Source organism: Electrona antarctica, assembly GCF_951216825.1.
Source record: "Electrona antarctica genome assembly, chromosome: 20".
Taxonomy (NCBI): domain Eukaryota; kingdom Metazoa; phylum Chordata; class Actinopteri; order Myctophiformes; family Myctophidae; genus Electrona; species Electrona antarctica.
In genome coordinates this window covers 38,520,795-38,539,837 of record NC_136801.1, presented here as the reverse complement: position 1 = coordinate 38,539,837, position 19,043 = coordinate 38,520,795, and the positions used below count along the sequence as shown (strand labels likewise).

At 43.7% G+C, this 19,043-nt stretch overlaps 1 protein-coding gene across 2 annotated transcripts in view; it reads right to left on the bottom strand.

The window, feature by feature from the left end:
* Positions 1-6,880: 6,880 nt before the first annotated feature.
* The window catches only part of vopp1b (VOPP1 WW domain binding protein b), a 59,515-nt gene continuing 47,352 nt past the window's right edge, over positions 6,881-19,043 (bottom strand). The window contains exons 3-6 of one of the 2 annotated variants that reach the window (XR_013788513.1): positions 13,302-13,379; positions 12,499-12,632; positions 9,257-9,563; positions 6,881-9,174 (exon numbers count right to left, since the gene is read on the bottom strand). Coding sequence is in view for 1 of the 2 variants with exons in the window: in XM_079489962.1 (XP_079346088.1) it covers positions 9,352-9,563; positions 12,499-12,632; positions 13,302-13,379 (424 nt within the window). In the remaining variant the exon portion in view is untranslated. Of the gene's footprint in view, positions 9,564-12,498; positions 12,633-13,301; positions 13,380-19,043 lie in introns of both variants that reach the window. The other variant, XM_079489962.1, reaches the window with a different exon arrangement.

Below are 19,043 nucleotides of genomic sequence, written 5' to 3'. Positions count from 1 at the left end.
TAATGAAAATATGACATAATATATTATGCCGTCCGAAGCCATGAACTGTCGTTTTTTCATGATTTTCATCTTTTTTTCAAATAGTCCAAAATCACGAAAAACGACATGCTATAGTATGCCGTCCGAAAAAAAATTATAACTTTGGCATGCTACTAGTCCTACATACTTACACCTAGAATCCCCATTCAAACCTATTTAGGTTCATCTTACGGTGGACATGTTTGCCTGAAAAGGAATCTTTGAAATGTTTCATAGTTTTAGAAATATAGTGCTTTAAATGTGAGAAATTTATAATGGCAGATAGTGGCACGTCAAAATCACTTTAACCTAGAAACTCCATTCACACGTTTTATAATTCAGCTTACTGTGGAGACACATGCTGGAACATTTTACTTTGAAATGTTTTGTAGTTTCTGAGTTATTTAACTTTAACGCCCAATGCATTCTCAATGGCAATAGCACAAACTTTGGCATGCTACTAGTCCTACATACTTACACCTAGAAACCCCATTCAAGCCTACTTAGGTTCATCTTACGGTGGACATGTTTGCCTGAAAAGGAATCTTTGAAATGTTTCATAGTTTTAGAAATATAGTGCTTTCAAATTTGAGAATTTTACAATGGGGCTCAATGGCAGATATTGGCACGTCAAAAAATCCTTTCACCTAGAAACTCCATTCACACGTTTTATAATTCAGCTTACTGTGGAGACACATGCTGGAACTTTTTACTTTGAAATGTTTTGTAGTTTCTGAGTTATTTAACTTAAACGCCCAATGCATTCTCAATGGCAATAGCACAAACTTTGGCATGCTACTAGTCCTACATACTTACACCTAGAAACCCCATTCAAACGTATTTAGGTTCATCTTACGGTGGACATGTTTGCCTGAAAAGGAATCTTTGAAATGTTTCATAGTTTTAGAAATATAGTGCTTTTAAATTTGAGAAATTCAGAATGGGGGTCAATGGCAGATTTTGGCAAGTAAAGATTTGAGTGGGGTTTGAACCCACATGCTCCAGATCATGCAGGCAGTGTGCTAAGTCAGTGATCTACTTGCTACCTGCCACAATGCAGTCTGCTGTTCCTTTTGAGTAACAACATTGATACAAAAATAAAATACAAAAAATAAAATAACAGGAGATTTGTCTATTGTTTCTTTTGCTGTTGTTTATCTCTAGACGTTTGAATGTTTATGAACCAAAATGGAAACAAGTCTCTGGCTCTTCTGTCATTATCTATTCAGTCTTTTGAGAACAGCATGCACAGTGGCTCACTGGGTACAGAGCATGCCTGGGAATCAGGAGGCTGCAGGTTCAAGTCCTGGCTCTGACATAGTGTCCCAAAATCATGAAAATATGACATACTATAGTATGCCATCTGAAACCATGGACTATAGTATGTCGTTTTTTCATGATTTTCATATGTTTTTCAAATTCTCCAAAATCACGAAAAAAACGACATGCTATAGTATGCCGTCCGAAACCAAATATGAGAAATGTATAACTTTGGCATGCTACTAGTCCTACATACTTAAACCTAGAAACCCCTTTCAAACCTATTTAGGTTAATCTTACGGTGGACATGTTTGCCTGAAAAGGAATCTTTGAATGGGTCATGGGGAATGGGTCATGTCATGTGATCTACGTTTTGGGCAGACATCATCTTAGCATTACAAGTTTCTAAATTCTGTTAAAACACACCACCAAATGTTGTTGACAGACAATCGGTAAGCTGTTCAAAATTCTTACATTACCATATTTCCCCAAATGTGTGAAAACAATCTTAAAAACGACAACACATGGTATTAATATTCAATTTTATTTTGGAAAACAGGTCAAACAACTATTACTTTCTGAACCGTCCACATGCCTCCCGAGACACAACGTTCTAGTCAAATGATAGGAACCAAATTGACCCGTTCTCAGTTACATTAACATTGATATTACAATATAAATTGGGGTCAGAATAGAAATGCCATTAAATGTTTGTCTGAGTCCTAATAATGTCAAACTGGGGGTACTTGAAATTAAAATAGTTGATAGGGCCATAACAATCTTCCCTTATGAAGGCTAATGACTGTCAATGTGGCGGTCGACATGAAAAGGTTTGAGAACCACTCTTCTAAATCCCTAATTGCTAACACTGTAGCCATTCTACAGATGGGGAAATGCAGAGGACACATCTCAGTGTGTATCACATGCAAATATACAGTGATACAAAATAACCTGCAAGGAGTTTAAAGGCCCGGTAGTTTATTTACCTATTGTCATCCACAATTTCACACAGCCACCTCCCTGTCACAGAACCACAGCCACCTCCCTGTCACAGAACCACAGCCACCTCCCTGTCACAGAACCACAGCCACCTCCCTGTCACAGAACCACAGCCACCTCCCTGTCACAGAACCACAGCCACCTCCCTGTCACAGAACCACAGCCACCTCCCTGTCACAGAACCACAGCCACCTCCCTGTCACAGAACCACAGCTTAGGCCTGACTCACACCTTCACAACAGATTGATGTATAGCTGATGCATGAGACTTATTGACTGATGCAAGCTCACAATGCATTTCCAATGGGAGTCACATGGTTTGACACAACATTTGTGTTGTATGAGGGGGTGGGGGGCAGTCGAAACACAGCCGAAAGCCGTACAACACAAATGTTGTGTCAAACCATGTGACTTCCATTGGAAATGCATTGGGGCAAGATGTAAACAAACCCTTTCTTTACATCTAGCATGCATCAATGTTGTATGCTAGATCGAAAGGTGTGAGTCAGGCCTTAGACAGCTCAACAACGGGGTCGAGCACACTCTCGCTCTCACACACTAAAGTGGAGTCAGTTTGTGATGGTCATTGAAAACACAACCTTGCGTCAAGGCAAAGCGCACATGCATGCATACTGGTCATTGTTCACATTCTCACACTGAAGAACAATAAGGGCATTGACAGAATGTCAAGTGAACGGAACACACCTGCATACGTCACGAAGCGGTAAAGCGCACGTTATGGTGAAGACGTACATGGTATGAATTAGAACCAAGAGAGCCTTTTCAAAACAGGCGTCTGTCACTTTTAATTAAGAACTAAAGTGGAACTTACTCTGGAGACAATCAACAGACTGATTGCAAGTGTTCCTGAATCTGACAGCTGTAAACATGTAGCCTGGCTAATAAGCCAGACTCAAATCACACTGTCGTGTGGTATTTGAGTCTGGAGATGCTGTGTATGGATCTTGTTTCCCGGGGGGCGGGTTCAAACATTTTCTCTTTGACGCAATTGGTCAGAGCTACTGTCAGTCAAAGGTCTCAAGCATCGAACGTCACTGTACCAAAGCCCGCCCATATTGCATACCGTGTCCCTATTGGCCACACCAGTTCTCTGGTGTAGGAAATGGGCATACAATTGAGCCTCTCCAGACCGTAATCCGCCGGCAGGCATTTTTTTTTTTTACCAACGGCTGATTCGGTCTGGCTTATTAGCCAGGCTAGTAAACATGTGAGGTGAAATGTGATATCAGCTTCACAGTGAGTCAAAATCATCTTATCAGAAGTGAACTTTATTTATTTATGTCAAAGACGGCGAGTGATCATTAATTTTCATGTTAAAGGAGAGAAGCAGAGAGAAGCAGCAGGAGCATAAAGGGAACATGACAAAATGCAGACTTACAAACTTACAAAACGGTCTGTTCATCATCTGTTGCATAATGTGAAGAAAAGGTCAAATAATGTAGGCCAGTGGTTCCCAAAACTTTTCATGTCAAAGACCCCCAAATTGACATTTATTAGCCCACAGACCCCCATTTCCAAAAGATATGCCAGGGACCCCCATAAGAGAAGATATGTATGGCTCTAGCAGTGATTCTCAGCCCGTTTAATTTCAAAGGACCCCCAGTTTGACATGCATTAGTCTACGGACCCCCAATTCATTGTAAAATCAATGTTAAGTTTAACTCTGAGAGTGTACAAATGATACCAAATGGCATTTGTACACTCTCAGAGTTACAGACCCATAAAGGGTCCATTTGGTTCCAAACTATCATTTAGCTGGGGACCCCCTGGAACTCCCTCAAGGATCCCTATAGGGGGTCCCCGCCCGGACCCCACTTTGGGAAACACTGATGTATAGGCTATCTTACACCAGTACATAATCTACTTCCACACATTATTCAATGGCAACGTTTCATGAACATTTTCTGCCAGGGAACCCAAAAGTGAGTGAACTCAAGGATAGGCCCATGGGACCAGGCACAATGAACAGTGGCGTGCACAGATGGACACTAGGGGGTGCTAGAGCACCACCTGCCCTTGCCCTCTGGACAGCAATGTGCCCTTAAATAAAAAGAAAAACTTTCGTTTTTGGTACAGTGTACAGTATGTGGACCATGGTGACATTGATCAATTCTTGATTTAAAAAAAGCTTCTAATATAATATTCATGCCCCAAAATCTATGAATCTCACACTATTAAGGCAACCGGCCGGTTCCACACGCTGCACAAGGTGCCCTTTTTTCACTTGAGCACCTGCCCCTCTAAATGTCTGTGCACGCCACTGACAATGAATATACACATACTGTACTAGTACTGGTGGTTTTCCGGGACAAGTCACCTGTAAGTAGATGAATGTTCCGACACAACTCACAAAAAAAACCCTAAACACACTAGACCTCAACAAAAAACAACCATGAAAGGAGTAACCTCTTCAAATGCAAAATATTATTTGAACGTTTTTGAGTGGAGTCACATTTTTCCCGTGCATGGTTCTCCATAATCACCATTGTATTTTTGTATTTACCCTATTTTGATTGTCACTATACTGTTATTAAGTTACTTATGTCATAAGTCAACCAGTGGTTCCCAAACTGTCAAAGATCCCCAAATTGACACTAATTAGCCCGCGGACCCTCGTTTGAAAAGATATGCCAGGGACCCCCATAAGAGAAGATCTCGATGGCTCTAGCAGTGATTCTCAACCCGTCTAATTTCAAGGACCCTCAGTTTGACATGCATTAGTCTACGGACCCCCATTTAATGGCATTTCTATCTCTGGGACCCCAGATTTATATAGTAAAATCAATGTTAATTTTAACTCTGAGAGTGTAGGTGAAAACTTGCACACACCTAGAAATCAGGTGTATGCACAGGTGCCGTAGGCCAGTGGACATCAATGAAAGCAATAGAATACACCCACACACTGTGTAAAGCAAAGCAAAGCAAAGTTCTTTGTTTACCCAGGGAAGTGGACTAAGCTTGAGATGCTTGTTTACAGCCACACCCTGCTCATAGAACATTTCATGGTTGTGGTTCAATGCCTTGCTCAAGGGCACTTCAGCGGTGGTAATTTTAACGTGCCGGTCCGGGGATTCGAACAGGCGACCTTCCGGTATCAAGACCGCTCCGCAAACCGTTCGGCCACCGCTGCCACCCAAATTGTGTATCATGCCTGAGGAACGTCCGGAGGGACCGAAATGTTGCTTCATTAAAACAGTTTGACGGCCGCGGATTGTTTACTCCAGTGTTCCGCCACTGCATAATACGAGATTCCCGCTATTTGTTTAATGCGTTTAATTCGCTGTATTTTAATAATTAAAAAGAAACTCCGGCTTTGCGCGGACCTGGAGATGAGACCTACTCGTTATGATGTCGAAACCGGAAATCGACCCATGCGCTGGGCTGCTAGGGCTTCTGGGAAATTGAGTCCAATGCAAGTGAAAGGAAGACATGGCCTCATGGAATGCGGTCTTATGCACCCATCTTGTGGCGTACCAAGATGGCGGGTGGTGCGATTGAAAATAACACACGGGGGAACCTATTTTCGGCGGACTTTCGCCGATCAAAAGCCCAGATACTTCAGCGTATGATCTAAAGGTAATAAAACAATCTCGGCAGCGTAGCATATTTGATTAAAATGCGGGTAACGCGTAGTATGGCGTCAAAGTGTTAAAGAAAATACTCATGTACCGAGCAAATACACAGTGTGCGGGTGTATTCTATTGCTTTCATCAAAAATTAACATTGATTGTTACAAACCCATAAGGGTCCATTTGGTTACAAACTATCATTTAGCTCAGGGGTTCTCAACGTTTTTGGCCGGGGACCCCCGGAAATGCTTTGGCAACGTCTCGGGACCCCCGCCCCGCCCCCTCCCGACCCCCAATATAAATTGACTGCTACAATAACCTTAAACCATTTTGGGCGGGAACCCCTTTTGGTGTTTTAAGCATTGTTATAATTTAGCTATTGAGAAATAGCAGATCTACAAGCTCATAGCGCGCCACCGAGTGGCGCGCTACGAGCTTGTAGGTCTGCTATTTTTGAAAAATCGTGAAAATAAAATTTAAAAAGAAAACCCCTAAAATAATTTGGCGACCCCCCGAGGGGTCGCGACCCACGGGTTGAGAACCCCTGATTTAGCTGGGGACCCCCTGGAACTCCCTCAAGGACCCCTGGGGGTCCCCGGACCCCACTTTGGGAACCACTGGTCTTGGTCTATACCATTCCAGCCATGTGCTGCAGCTGCTACTATCTTTTTCAACCTGCACCTTTATTATGCCTATAGCCTCAAGTACTGTACATACTTTTATACCTTACTGTATGTCTTCTAACCGCATGTACTGTAACTACATACTACTTTTGTACGCTTTGTGTATGTACATAAAATCATCTTAAGAGTTTTCTTTTCAGTTTTCTTTGTTATGTTGTTATGTTGTTTGTTATGTTTGTTCCCCCCCCTCCTCTTAAAACTAATTATAATTCCCGGCTAACAAATCCATGGGCCCAGGCTTCAGAATGGGGCCAACTGTTTTTTTGGAAATTAAAAACAAAACAAATTGTAGAACACTTGAACACAGTGGCTCTACATGTTTTGTGTAGACTAGGAAAACGAGATCTCAAACAATTTGCATCATTTCTTTACAAATTATGGGCATAAACTTTACCTGGATGGGAATTTGTTGTTGACCAAGGTTATTCAACCATGGCACTGTCTTTTTAATGTTTTCATGTTGACATTCATTCATTCATAGAATTTGAGAAATCAGTTAAACAATAAAACATCACTTAGAAACATACAAACACATTCAAATCAGTGTGTTTGTGTGTGGTGCGAAAATGTGCCAAAATCTTGCTACTGTAGATAGTTCAGTTTGATAATATCACAACTTAAAGGACAACTTTTTCAACCAAGGTTCATGTTTTAGGTTGTTATTAGAGAAAGTAAAAGATGAGTGTTAATTTTTTTTTTCATTTGCTGCTTTCTTTCGTTTTAGGGATTTTAGCTGTTTTTGACAGGGGGCAGCATTCGAGCATGGGGCTAAATATGTATTTAAAAAAAGAATATTATGGCAATTTCATTTTTTATTATTTACTATAGTCCTAATAGACCCCAGGAAGTTACATCTGGCCACAGAAGATCACAGGATCTACTGAATGTGAAGGTAGCCTACTGGGGGGAAGCCAGATGTAATTTATTGGGGTCTAGTAGGACTATAGTAAATAATTAAAAAAGAAATCGCTATAACATTTTGTAAAAAAAAATACATATTTAGCCCCATGCTCGAATGCCCCCACCCCCTGTCAAAAACAGCTAAATCCCTAAAACGAAAGCAAGCAGCAAATGAAAAAAAAAACAAACACTCATCTCTTACTTTCTCTAATAACAACCTAAAACATGTCCTTTAAATAAAAATGTATGTTAAAAAAAACATTAAAGGGTTCATATTTTGGGCCAATTTGTTAAAACTGTTCATATTTTCATTCATTTTTTAAATGTGAGAATATCAGATCCATAAGCTCACGGCATGTCACAAGCTTATAGATAATTTCTCATTCAACTACGTTTACATAGAAGTTTCGAGTCTGTGTTAGCTTGTCTGCAATCTCAAACTGCACCGATATAGGCCTTAAGTCGTTAAGAAAATGCCCTCCCTCCCTCTCTCCTATCCAATTAATACTTTCTTATTTTTGTATTAATATTATTTGTTTTTACAAATCGAACGCTTGAAGACAATGCAGGGCAAACTCAAAACACATTCATACGTTCAGTTCAGTTCAGTTTGCATGCCAAAAAAACAATCACGTCACCTTCACGTCACCTTCGCACGCCGGCACTATCCACGTGGGTCTAGAGAAGAAGGTTTGCGTGATTGTGTTTGCTAGAGATACACAAAGTCCACATTCACCTGGACTGTGTAAATTCAACCACGGCTCACATTTAGATTAGATTTAAACTGACAGAAAGAGGGAGTGTGTTTGTGCGTGTGTGTGTGTGTGTGTGTTTGTGTGTGTGTGTGTGTGTGTGTGTGTCTGTGTGTGCGTCTGCATGTGCGCACGTGCGTGCGTGCGTGTGCGTGTCTCTACAAGGTACAACATAGTACTCTCTACAGTCTAGGTCCGTTCAACAGGAAGTGTGGCGCTCCAAGTCCCAGGCGATGCAAGACCGTGAACGTCACTTCCTGTCCTTCTCGTGGCGGACGGAGGAGGTCTGAGGGCTCCTTCTTTCAAGTCCCCAGAGCGGCTGGGGTTTAGCGCTGAAGCCGCCGAGGCGTAGTGGTCAAAGCCGGAACTGCAGGCTGGGCATGTGCATTTAGGCCATCGTAAGCAACATGGGGTTTAACATTGGTTTAACATTGAGCACTCGGTAGCACGTCTTCCGCATTTGCCAACCAAAACTTGGTTGGCAAATGCGGAAGTAGGCTATTGTAACTTGAGCGTTCTTCCGGGTGCTTCAAAACGCCACTGAGAAACTTCCACTGAAATGAATAGCAGGACTGTCGCTCCTGGTCCGCTCTCCCGTCCTTCATTCCCATGCATTCGTCGTCCGTTTCTCCCTTCCCGTAAGAGGGCACTTTTAGAAATAGTGAAAATAGCTGATCTACAAGCTCACAATGCGTCGTGCTGCGACGCGTTGAGAGCTTGTAGATCGGCTATTTCCGGTGGCGCAACCCAGCACTCTATACGTAGCTAGTGGAGATGCGGCGTAACGACCTGGATTTCTACAAAACAAATTTGTTCAACGCAAAAATGCTGCGTTCAAAGTTCAGGAGACTTCGGAGGGGGGGAAGATAAAGCAATTCTCCTGAATGCTGCCTTTCCTTCCAGGCATGGCATGGAAAGGAGAGGAGTGGCGTTTGCATTTTTTTCACCAGAAGTAAATGCTGCATTTGTGGGTCTTGGAAAGGACAGTTGTTTTACAGACGGGTAAAAGGGCAGTCGTTTTACAGACGGGGGAAAAGGGCAGTCGTTTTACAGACGGGTAAAAGGGCAGTTGTTTTACAGACGGGTAAAAGGGCGATGTCTATGCGTTCACGTCCCTGCCTCCTCCACCTCCCCGGGTCGGTTCCCGACGTTACTTCTTGTCCGTGTTGTACAGCTGTTCGTAGGGCGGCGGCGGGTGATTGTAGTAGGACGGAGGCAACGGGTAGGCGCCGCCCATCATGGCGGCGTGGGCCGAGCCGGGCTGCGCCGCGTACGCGGGCGCCGACATGCACGCAGGGTCTCCCGCTCCTCCCGTCATGCCGTTGACGCCGAAACCCGGCATGCCTCCTGGTTGCTGGGAAACTGCCGGAGGAGAGAGAGAGAGAGAGAGAGAGAGAGAGAGAGAGGGCGTTGTCACTACAGTGTATAGTCAAGGGCGGCCTTAATGATCGGGAGGCCCCGTTCATGACGTCATCATTTTAATAATTAATTATTATTATTTAAAAAAATTAAAATAAAATGTGTCAGTGTGTATTATCGGACTTCAAAGCATGAACATCATACAGCACAGCCAAGTAGAAAAATACACAAAAGCAGCTTGATTAAACAATTATTTTACTTTGTCTTGAAATTACTGTAAGGTATTGGGAGGCAGCATAGGCTGATTGCAATGATGCAATCACAACTCTCAGTGCTGCTAGTGCAGTGAGTGGGTACACACCGGGAAGTGGGAACAATTACAAACGAACAACACAGGTCGACGTGACATGACAGGTCAAGTACCTGCAGTGGTTATTAGCTGCTGCCAACTAGTGGTAAGTGGACGTTCAGGATGAGGATGAATAATAATGACAAGGCTGATTGGAAGGCTGCGATGCAATATTATTACTACTACTACTACTACTACTACTACTACTACTACTAAAAATTACAAAAATTAAATCGGGAGGCCCCTGGAGGTTTCAATTGAAACATATAGGCACTGTGTATAGTTAATTACTATTAACCCTAGAACAATAAACCCGGACAATTTTACTTTACTTTACTTAATTTTCATAATGTTGCTGATGTCTGAGGTGGGTGGGTCTTTCAGTACGTTCATGATGCTCAGTGACATCATAGAAGGTAGGTTTGTTTTCCCTGCCCACATCCCTGTTTTTTTCCTCCAGGCAGGTGTCTGGGTGAATTTCACCCACGTTTAGTGATACAGTGATAGAGGAAAAATCCCATACACTGCTCGGGTACATACAGTCTGTTTGACTGTAACCCTGTACTGATTACATTTCTGCCAATAAAGTATTCAATCAATCAAGGATCAGCGACGTTCATTATACATTTTCAGAAATCAGACGGAAGGCATAAAATACATTCTCACTAGGGAAATAATCAAAACAGGATATATAACGCAGGACCTTTCATTTCGACCGGGTTTTTTTTTAAACAATGACAAAGCTTCTAGGAACATCTATGAATGCAGATTGCGGCCCCTAGATGTGTCACAGAGACAAACAAATTGGGAGTGTTTTACTCATTGCTACTAAAAAAAAAAAAAAAGGTCATTTAAAATTGATTAAAGAATGTATTAACAGTTTTGGAGAATGACATATATTACATATTATTGTCTCCACCAGGCCGAAGGCATGTGGAGAGAGTATGTTTTGCACTCCGTCCGTCCGTCCGTGTGTCCGTCCGTCCGTGTGTCCGTCCGTCCGTCCGTCCGTGTGTCCGTGTGTCCGTCCGTCCGTCTGTGAACAGCTAATCTCCGGCACCGTTAACCCGGTCGATGCCAAATTTTGCACACACACTCCCTGGATGCCAACGATGAACCTCTGCCCCAAAATTTCCAGAACGTCCTGTTATAGCGCCACCAGGAGGCCGCTTTGTGCAAAACAAGTTTTTGGACAGTACACCTACAGATTTTGTCCAAACATCACGCAAATTGGTACACAGTCTCTCTAGAGCCATTCAACAAAACGGGTTTTTCAGATTTTTCAGACTCCATCCTGATTGGCTAACATTGGCTTCCAAAGTTCGCAGGAGTGCTCAGTTTCAAACAAAATGCTGCAAATCATGAAAATATTGTGTGATTTCCGTGAAATTGCGCACACACATTCCCACTAGGCCGAGGAAGAAATGCCACGTGAACATTTTCAACTCAGCCTCATGGTGGCGCTATAACTGGCCGAAAAGTGTTTTTACCTCCAACTGCACGGATTTGTGGATAACTTTGTATGCCAACTCCTTAGAGGCCAAGGAAAAACCTTTGCTTGGAATTTTTCACATCTGCTCTTTATAGCGCCACCAGGAGGTCGACATATGTAAAACACATTTTCTAATATTACTCCTTCAGATGTTATCCAAATTTCACGCAAATCGGTACACATGCTCTCCATAGTCATGTGATCAAGATGGTTTGCTTGATTTCTCATCCCCCTTCATTGCCTACGATTGGCTTCTAAACTTTTCAGGAGTAGCCCGTTTTGTACCCGTTTTGTACAAATCGCCACAACAACTCAACGCAGCGTCCGATTGCGGTGAAACTGTGCATGCATATTCCCACTAGGCTGAGGAAGAAATGCCACTTGACAGTTTTCAAATCAGCCTCATGGTGGCGCTACAACAGGCCAAGCCGTGACACACACACACACACACACACACACAGACACAGACACAGACACACACACACACACACACACACACACACACACACACACACACACACACACACACACGATTATATTACTCCTAAACATTTTTCCAAACATCACACACACTCCTATCCTCCTGGTGGAGACCTGTGCCCAGAAGGGCACTTCTTCTAGTTGCTTATACTTCAGAGCCATAGAGTAAGACAGAGTTACGACATTGAGGGGGCAGAAAACGCCCGGTCACGTGGTTCATTGTACTCGCGCGAGCCCATAGACTCCAATGCATTCCGTAAACTTCCGGTTGTCCCATTTCAATAGACGTCTATGTAGAAGAGACTGGCCCCATGAAGTGAACGGAGTTGTCGTATAACTCTGTCTTACTCTATGGCTCTGGGCTATACTTTAAGTCCAACCCCAGAACTTATCACTAATTGCAGTATCTAGAATGGATGGTTTAGCGGCGACTGACAGACCTGCAACAAGTGACACGTTGGGGGGTGCGAACGTGTCGGTGCGTGCGTGCGTGCGTGCGTGCGTGCGTGGGGGCTGCGGGGCTCGAGCCCCCTTGATGATTTTATAATCGTCGTGCCCCCACGACGATTATAAGAACATTTCGTCCCTGCGTGTGCGTGCGTCAGTGGGTGACCCACCCGGTGTGGTGACGGGCTGCCGCGTGAAGGACACGTTGAAGGTGGGGTCTTCGCTCAGAGGGGAGGGGTACATCCGCCTGCGGATGAAGAACCCTGCTCCACAGCAGAACAGCACCCCCATCATCAACAGCAACCTGCACGGGAGACACACACATAGTATATAGACACACACATAGTATATAGACACACACATGTGTTATAGACACACACATAGTATATAGACACACATCAGGCACGTGCAGAGTGTGTTAGACGGGCAGGGGCTGAAATTCCGTAAGAGGGCACTTTTGGACAAAAACAGCGAAAACAGCAGATCTACAAGCTCTCAACGCGTCGCGCTGCGACGCGTTGTGAGCTTGTAGATCAGCTATTTGCGGGGCGCAATTAAACCCAGCACTCTTTATCTACTGGATGCGGTGTAACGACATGGATTTTGGAACAAATTTGTTCAACGCAAAATGCCGCGTTCCAAGTTCAGGAGACTTCGGAAAAAAGCAATTGAAAAAATAATATATATTGCTAAATGCTAAATTAAATGCTATATCTTTTCTTGCGTTTTATTAATACCTAAACCCTATGTTTCTATCTCAGTGGTTCTCAAACATTTTCATGTCAAGGAACACCAAAATTATATGTAATTGGCCGCCGACCTCCATCTGAAAATATGTTACATACATACATACACATACAAGCTCGTAGCGCGGCACTCGGTGCCGCGCTATGAGTACAAGTAGAGTACAAGTACCTCATAATTGTAAATAAGTACAGTACTTGAGTAAAAGTACTTAGTTACATTTACTCACCAGAAGTACCATAGTCTCTGAATGGACAGCGCTCGGACGCAGCATCGAGTCCCACAGCAGTCCTCATAGGAACGACATCTGCAACACACACACACACACACACACACACACACACACACACACACACACACACACACACACACACACACACACACACACACACACACAACACACACACATCATCATCATTTTTCGACCGCGGTCGAGATCATGGATTTCACAATGCCACGCCAGACTTTCCGGTCCTTCATTGCCACCCCCAGTTCCTGCTTACTGATGCACGTGTCCCTAGCGATGACATCAGGGAACGACAGTTTTCTACCTCTGGTCTGCTTTGAGGCAGGACTCCAGAGAAGAAGGGAAGATATAACCTCATTGTCAGCTCTGTAGCAGTGGCCGGCAAACTGTGTTCTTCTGGATCGGACTAGTGAAGAAACACGGGGAAGGTTGCCGTATATTAGATCAGTCGATGGGTGGCTCTTCCAAGACAGATTTTGTGCTCTCATTAGAAGGCGGGTGTAAGTGCCATCCAACCGTTTCTCTAGTTTCTTTGAAAGTGTCCATGTCTTGGAGCCACGCACGCACGCACGCACGCACGCACGCACGCACGCACGCACGCACGCACGCACGCACGCACGCACGCACGCACGCACGCAGGCACGCACGCACGCACAGTAATAAAACATGCAGACACACTGCAAAGGACTCTGAAGCTGTTTTGAATGAAAGGCGCAGTAAGCAAATTGTTATCAGAATAAAATGACGCATAGAAACCTATAATGTATGATTAGTCAAATGATTGGGCGCCATCAGACAGCTAATGATGCTCCTGCCTTAACAGCAGTCATTCTGTGCACTTGTGTGCATCTGCATTCACACAGAGCCAGAGTCGGAGAATCATAATGAGGCCGACAGCTCTGCTGGGCATCCTGACCATAACAGGTACAGTACATGAGCTGTTCATTTGATGATTAGCAATTCTTTATTAGGAATAACCAGTGGTGTAAAAAAAGTACTCAATTGGTTCTACTTAAGTAAACGTATCAATACTGTCATAGGCCATGACAAAAAAGGAGGAAGACTCTGCATTTAAAAGTGCACAAATAAATATTTCTTTACAATATAAACGATAACTTAAAGCTTCAACAGGATATGGGGTGTGTTAACCATTTTGACCTGAGATCAGATTCTAAAAATGTCTTCTACAGTTTTCTGAAAAAGCTATGTTTCTATGTCAGTCGTTCTTCGATTTTTCAAAAATAGCAGACCTACAAGCTCGTAGCGCGCCACTCGGTGGCGCGCTATGAGCTTGTAGATCTGCTATTTTTCAATGGCTAAAGCATAACATAATGCTAACACCAAAAGAGGTTCCCGCCCAAAATGGGTTAATCAGTGAAATCAGTAGTGTAGGTGAGTGGATGTGTGGTAAATGTAGTGTGGGGTGTTGAATGGTGCAAACCAAAGGACAAACTAAGGGCTCCATCTTGCACCACCCTTATGCCTTATCCCTAAACTTAATTGCCATGTTTTACCATTTTGAAAATCATTTTAAAATAGTTCAACTAGCCGATCTACAGCTACATGTTGTGAGCTTGTAGATCAGCTATTTGAACTATCTTAAAAAGGGTTTTTTTTAAATAGTAAAAAATGGCAAATAAGTTTAGGGATAAAGGTTAAGGGGTGGCGCAAGATATGTTGCTGCCATCAGGAAGAGAGAGAAGGTGAGTGTGGCCAACACCCAGCCCTTTATAGAGCACACTGGGAATACTGTCCAGTGCTCCCAATGCACTGTTTGGCACCCCAATTTAAGGCTTAAAAGGTCTTTAAATAAATACTTTTTGAAATGTCTATGAGGAAAATGAACGGGGAATCATTTCCTGGGCCCTGGTAGGGGGCGGGACTGCGACGCTCAATAGAGCACAATGGGAATACTGGCCAACGGCTTCCAAGGCACTGATTGGCACCCCAATGTCCCAACCTGCAAGCCTTGTGAAGACGGATAGAGTAGGCAGCACAGACCCTGGTAGGCCAAGCTACAGGGGGCTGTGACAATACGGCAATGCAGAACTACTCCATTAGAAGTAAAACGTTTGGAATTAAAAATGTACTTGAGTAAAAGTACGAAATATAAAGTACCAAGAGTAAAAATACTCACTATGCCGAATGTCCCATTTCAAGTTTTCAAATGTATACAGATATTTTGAAAATAGCAGGTAGATCGGCCATTTTCAAATGGCCGAAATGTGGGCTGAAGTGTATGTATGTTTTTGTAATAATAATAATAATCAAAGTAACTAGTAATTAAAGTTTTCAAATAAATGTAGAGGAGTAAATTAATCAAACTCCCAGTTTTCCAGATGACTTACAGTATGGTGTTTTTTACCCGTGTCTTATTTGACTTTCCACTCTGTGAAGTTCAATGCACATTTTCTATCCTATAGGGCTGTGCACGCTCTCCTTGTGCCACCAGCCTCGTCAGTACCACGTCGTGTACGACCGGATGAACTGGACTGATGCTCAGCGGTACTGCAGGGACAGGTTCACAGACCTGGCTACGATGGAGAGCCTGGAGGACGTCGGCACGCTCAATGACATGGTGGACGTGCTTGGCCTACTACCAGGGCCTGTATGTAAATATATCTCCACTTTGTGATTACATTTGCAGGGCCACTTCGCCCCTTTTGCAACCGAATCTTATTTTAATGCTGTTTGGGAGATGAGAAACACTTTCCTGGGGATTTTTATGTGGGTAAAATGTGTTTTTAGATATGTTCGTCATGGTGCCATGTTCATGACCAAAACTTTTCATGAAAATGTGGTGAGCTTCAATGTTGGTGAGTTTGACGTGGTTTAACCCACCTGCTGCCCCCTGCTGGACGCAGAGCCAACCGCAGACTGCCGAGCTGTTTGTAATGTAACACACGCTGGACTCACATCCTGTTTGGATCTTGGATGCTAAATAAATAGCGTCAATGCTAGCGAGCTAAAATGAAGCCATCCTTGCTCTATAGAAAGCGCCAATGTTCCCATCTAGACCACCGGATAATCAGCACGTTTTATCCAAACCATGGAGAGCTCCGTATATTTCGAGTTATTCAGCTTTTTAGTCAGCCTGTATAAAGGGAGGTGAACGGCAGTGCAGTTGCGCAATCCGGTCTAGGATCGCTAAAGAAGGAAAGGCCAAGCAAAAAAAAAGAAAGAAAAAAAGAAATCAGCGATCCGGTTTGATATCAATAATAAAGCTTATCAGACTCTAGCACGTAACGAACGTTATGCCAGAAGCAGTTGCCGGTTGGATTCCAACTGGCGGAACCTTCCGTCAGGAGCAGTTAATTTGTTAATACAAACAGATAGGACTTTTCTGTTTGGATGAATGGGCTGTCAATGGGAAGTTGCACGTAGTTAGCACCTTGGTGGCAAGATGGCCGCGGTTTGAATATCGTCAATAGCGCCACCAGGAGGCCACAATAACCTGACCTGGCCTGGCGGAGACCTGTGTCGCGAAGGGCACTTTTTCTAGTTATATATAACATCCTTTAATGGGCTTGTGTCATTTCTTTCAAGGCGGCCTGGATAGGCCTGAATGACGACATCAACAGCTGGAGATGGTCACTGGCCGATCAACAGGACCACCAGTTCAGGAGATGGTCTCCTACTGAACCAAACAACAAGGGCAGTGGAGAGTGTTGTGCACGCATGTTTACCGATGGCACATGGAACGACGACGAATGTGCAGAACGTTTCTGTGCGATCTGCTTCGACGATACAGGTGAGATGTGTGTGTCCGTGCTGAGCATTGCTCACTATTTTCCACTCTTTCCGCTTTCTGGTCTAGAGGGGTGGGCACGCATGGAGCAAGCGCTGGAGAAATATTGGTTCAGCGATCGCCCGCCCTTGCCCCTGCCCCTCATCCAACCCCGACCCCCCATCCACCCCTCCCCCTGGTAGAAAACAGCGGAGAAAGCTGACGTCACCATTCTTTTGAGCGACGCCGCTCTGCACTGTAGTTCACTTCCACTCCTAGACAAGGAAATGTCTCACGTTCTCCCAGGCTTTCATTTTTTGAGCCGATGCGAACAAAATTAAAAGCCTGGCTATACCGAGGCTATCGGTTAGCTAACACAAGTGCACGCACATTTCAACATTTCACTACAACTAACACATTGTCCTATCAAATCCAACGCTTTCCCATGCCGTAGATGTATATTTACGTTCATGTGGTCTTTAAAGTGGTCTATGATAGATTGCACTTGTAATGCAACATACATTAGCATTAAGTTGCTATCGCTATCTGTAAACAAACCGTGTGGCTCGTAGAGTCCTATAGGTAATAGCCGCAATCTTTGCTTACGTTTTTCTCGTAATTGAGGCTTGAACAGTACATCGATGTTGGGGGCTCATTAAAAATCATCTGTACCTCGTGGGTTACAATATTAACGCTTCTGATGACTTCTAAAGTTACCACCGGCAGATTAGTAATGGCCGATTTTTTACATCTGGTTCATTTGGGTGAATTTCAGGGTTATCAAAATAAAAAGGCCCTGTGCATCAGGGGGCAGGGAACCGGAGTTTAAAGGTGGCATAAAATGTGCACACACTGCACATAGCCATAGTGCTAGGACCTACTGAACTGGTAATATAACTCAGACATTATATAAAGGCTAGATGGCTTAAGGCGGAGTCTCTGACGTAGTTCACCCGGCGGCCATCTTGCTGAGGGGCTACAGTACAGTATGTTCAATGGCAGCTCAAACAAAAATAGTCAAAACTCCCTCAAATCTTGACGGATTTACAAACGGGTTGGTTTAATACAAACGTTGTCAACATGACTATGATTCAGGACGCCTATCTGCTTAATTTTGTTTTTTATATGAACGTCGTATTAAAGCATATACGTATGCGGACGTCTCTGACGTTTATAACAAACCAAACTGTTTGAAAATCGGTTGAAAATTGAGCAAGTTATGGTTATTTAAAAGTACATAGACACAATGTTATGCTGCCCCGAGGTAAGATGGCCGCCACGTAGCAACGTCGCTCTCCATTGGCCAGAGCGCGGGTGAGCCATCTAGCTTTCTTATATATATCTATGATATAAATGGCCACCAGATCGCATAAATTCACTCAATATTATTTTTGTTTTCTTTTAAGCATTTTTTTTTTTGCTTTTTTCAGAATTTGCATAAACCGACTGTATAGTGCATTTCTTTCAGAGCCGACAGAGAAATACATCTTGATCAAAGAGAGCCTGACATGGGCCGAGGCTCAGGCCCGCTGCAGGGAGAGACACACGGACCTGGCCAGCGTGAGGAACCAGGCCGAGAATGAGATGGTACGGAAGATGATCCCCTCCTTCGCGTGCTGGATAGGCCTTTACAGAGACAGCTGGAAGTGGTCCGATGGGAGCAGCCACACATTCAGGGACTGGAGAACGGGGGAACCAGATAATGACAGCAGGCACGAGTACTGTGTCTCCTTGGTGTTCGCCAACGGGTCGAAATGGGAAGACTGGAGTTGTGATAGGCATGACGCATTTATCTGCCACAGCATTGGTAAGAGCAAGTGTTGATTTTGTCGACTGATACTAAAAAAAATGTTGGTTGACACTGACGAAAACTAAATGGAAACTAAATGAAGACTAAGCTACGATGACTAAAACGAAGACAAATTCGTCAACAAATTACAACTAGACTAAAATGTTAGGAAGGGACTAGTGGACAAGATAAGTCATTTTACACTGGG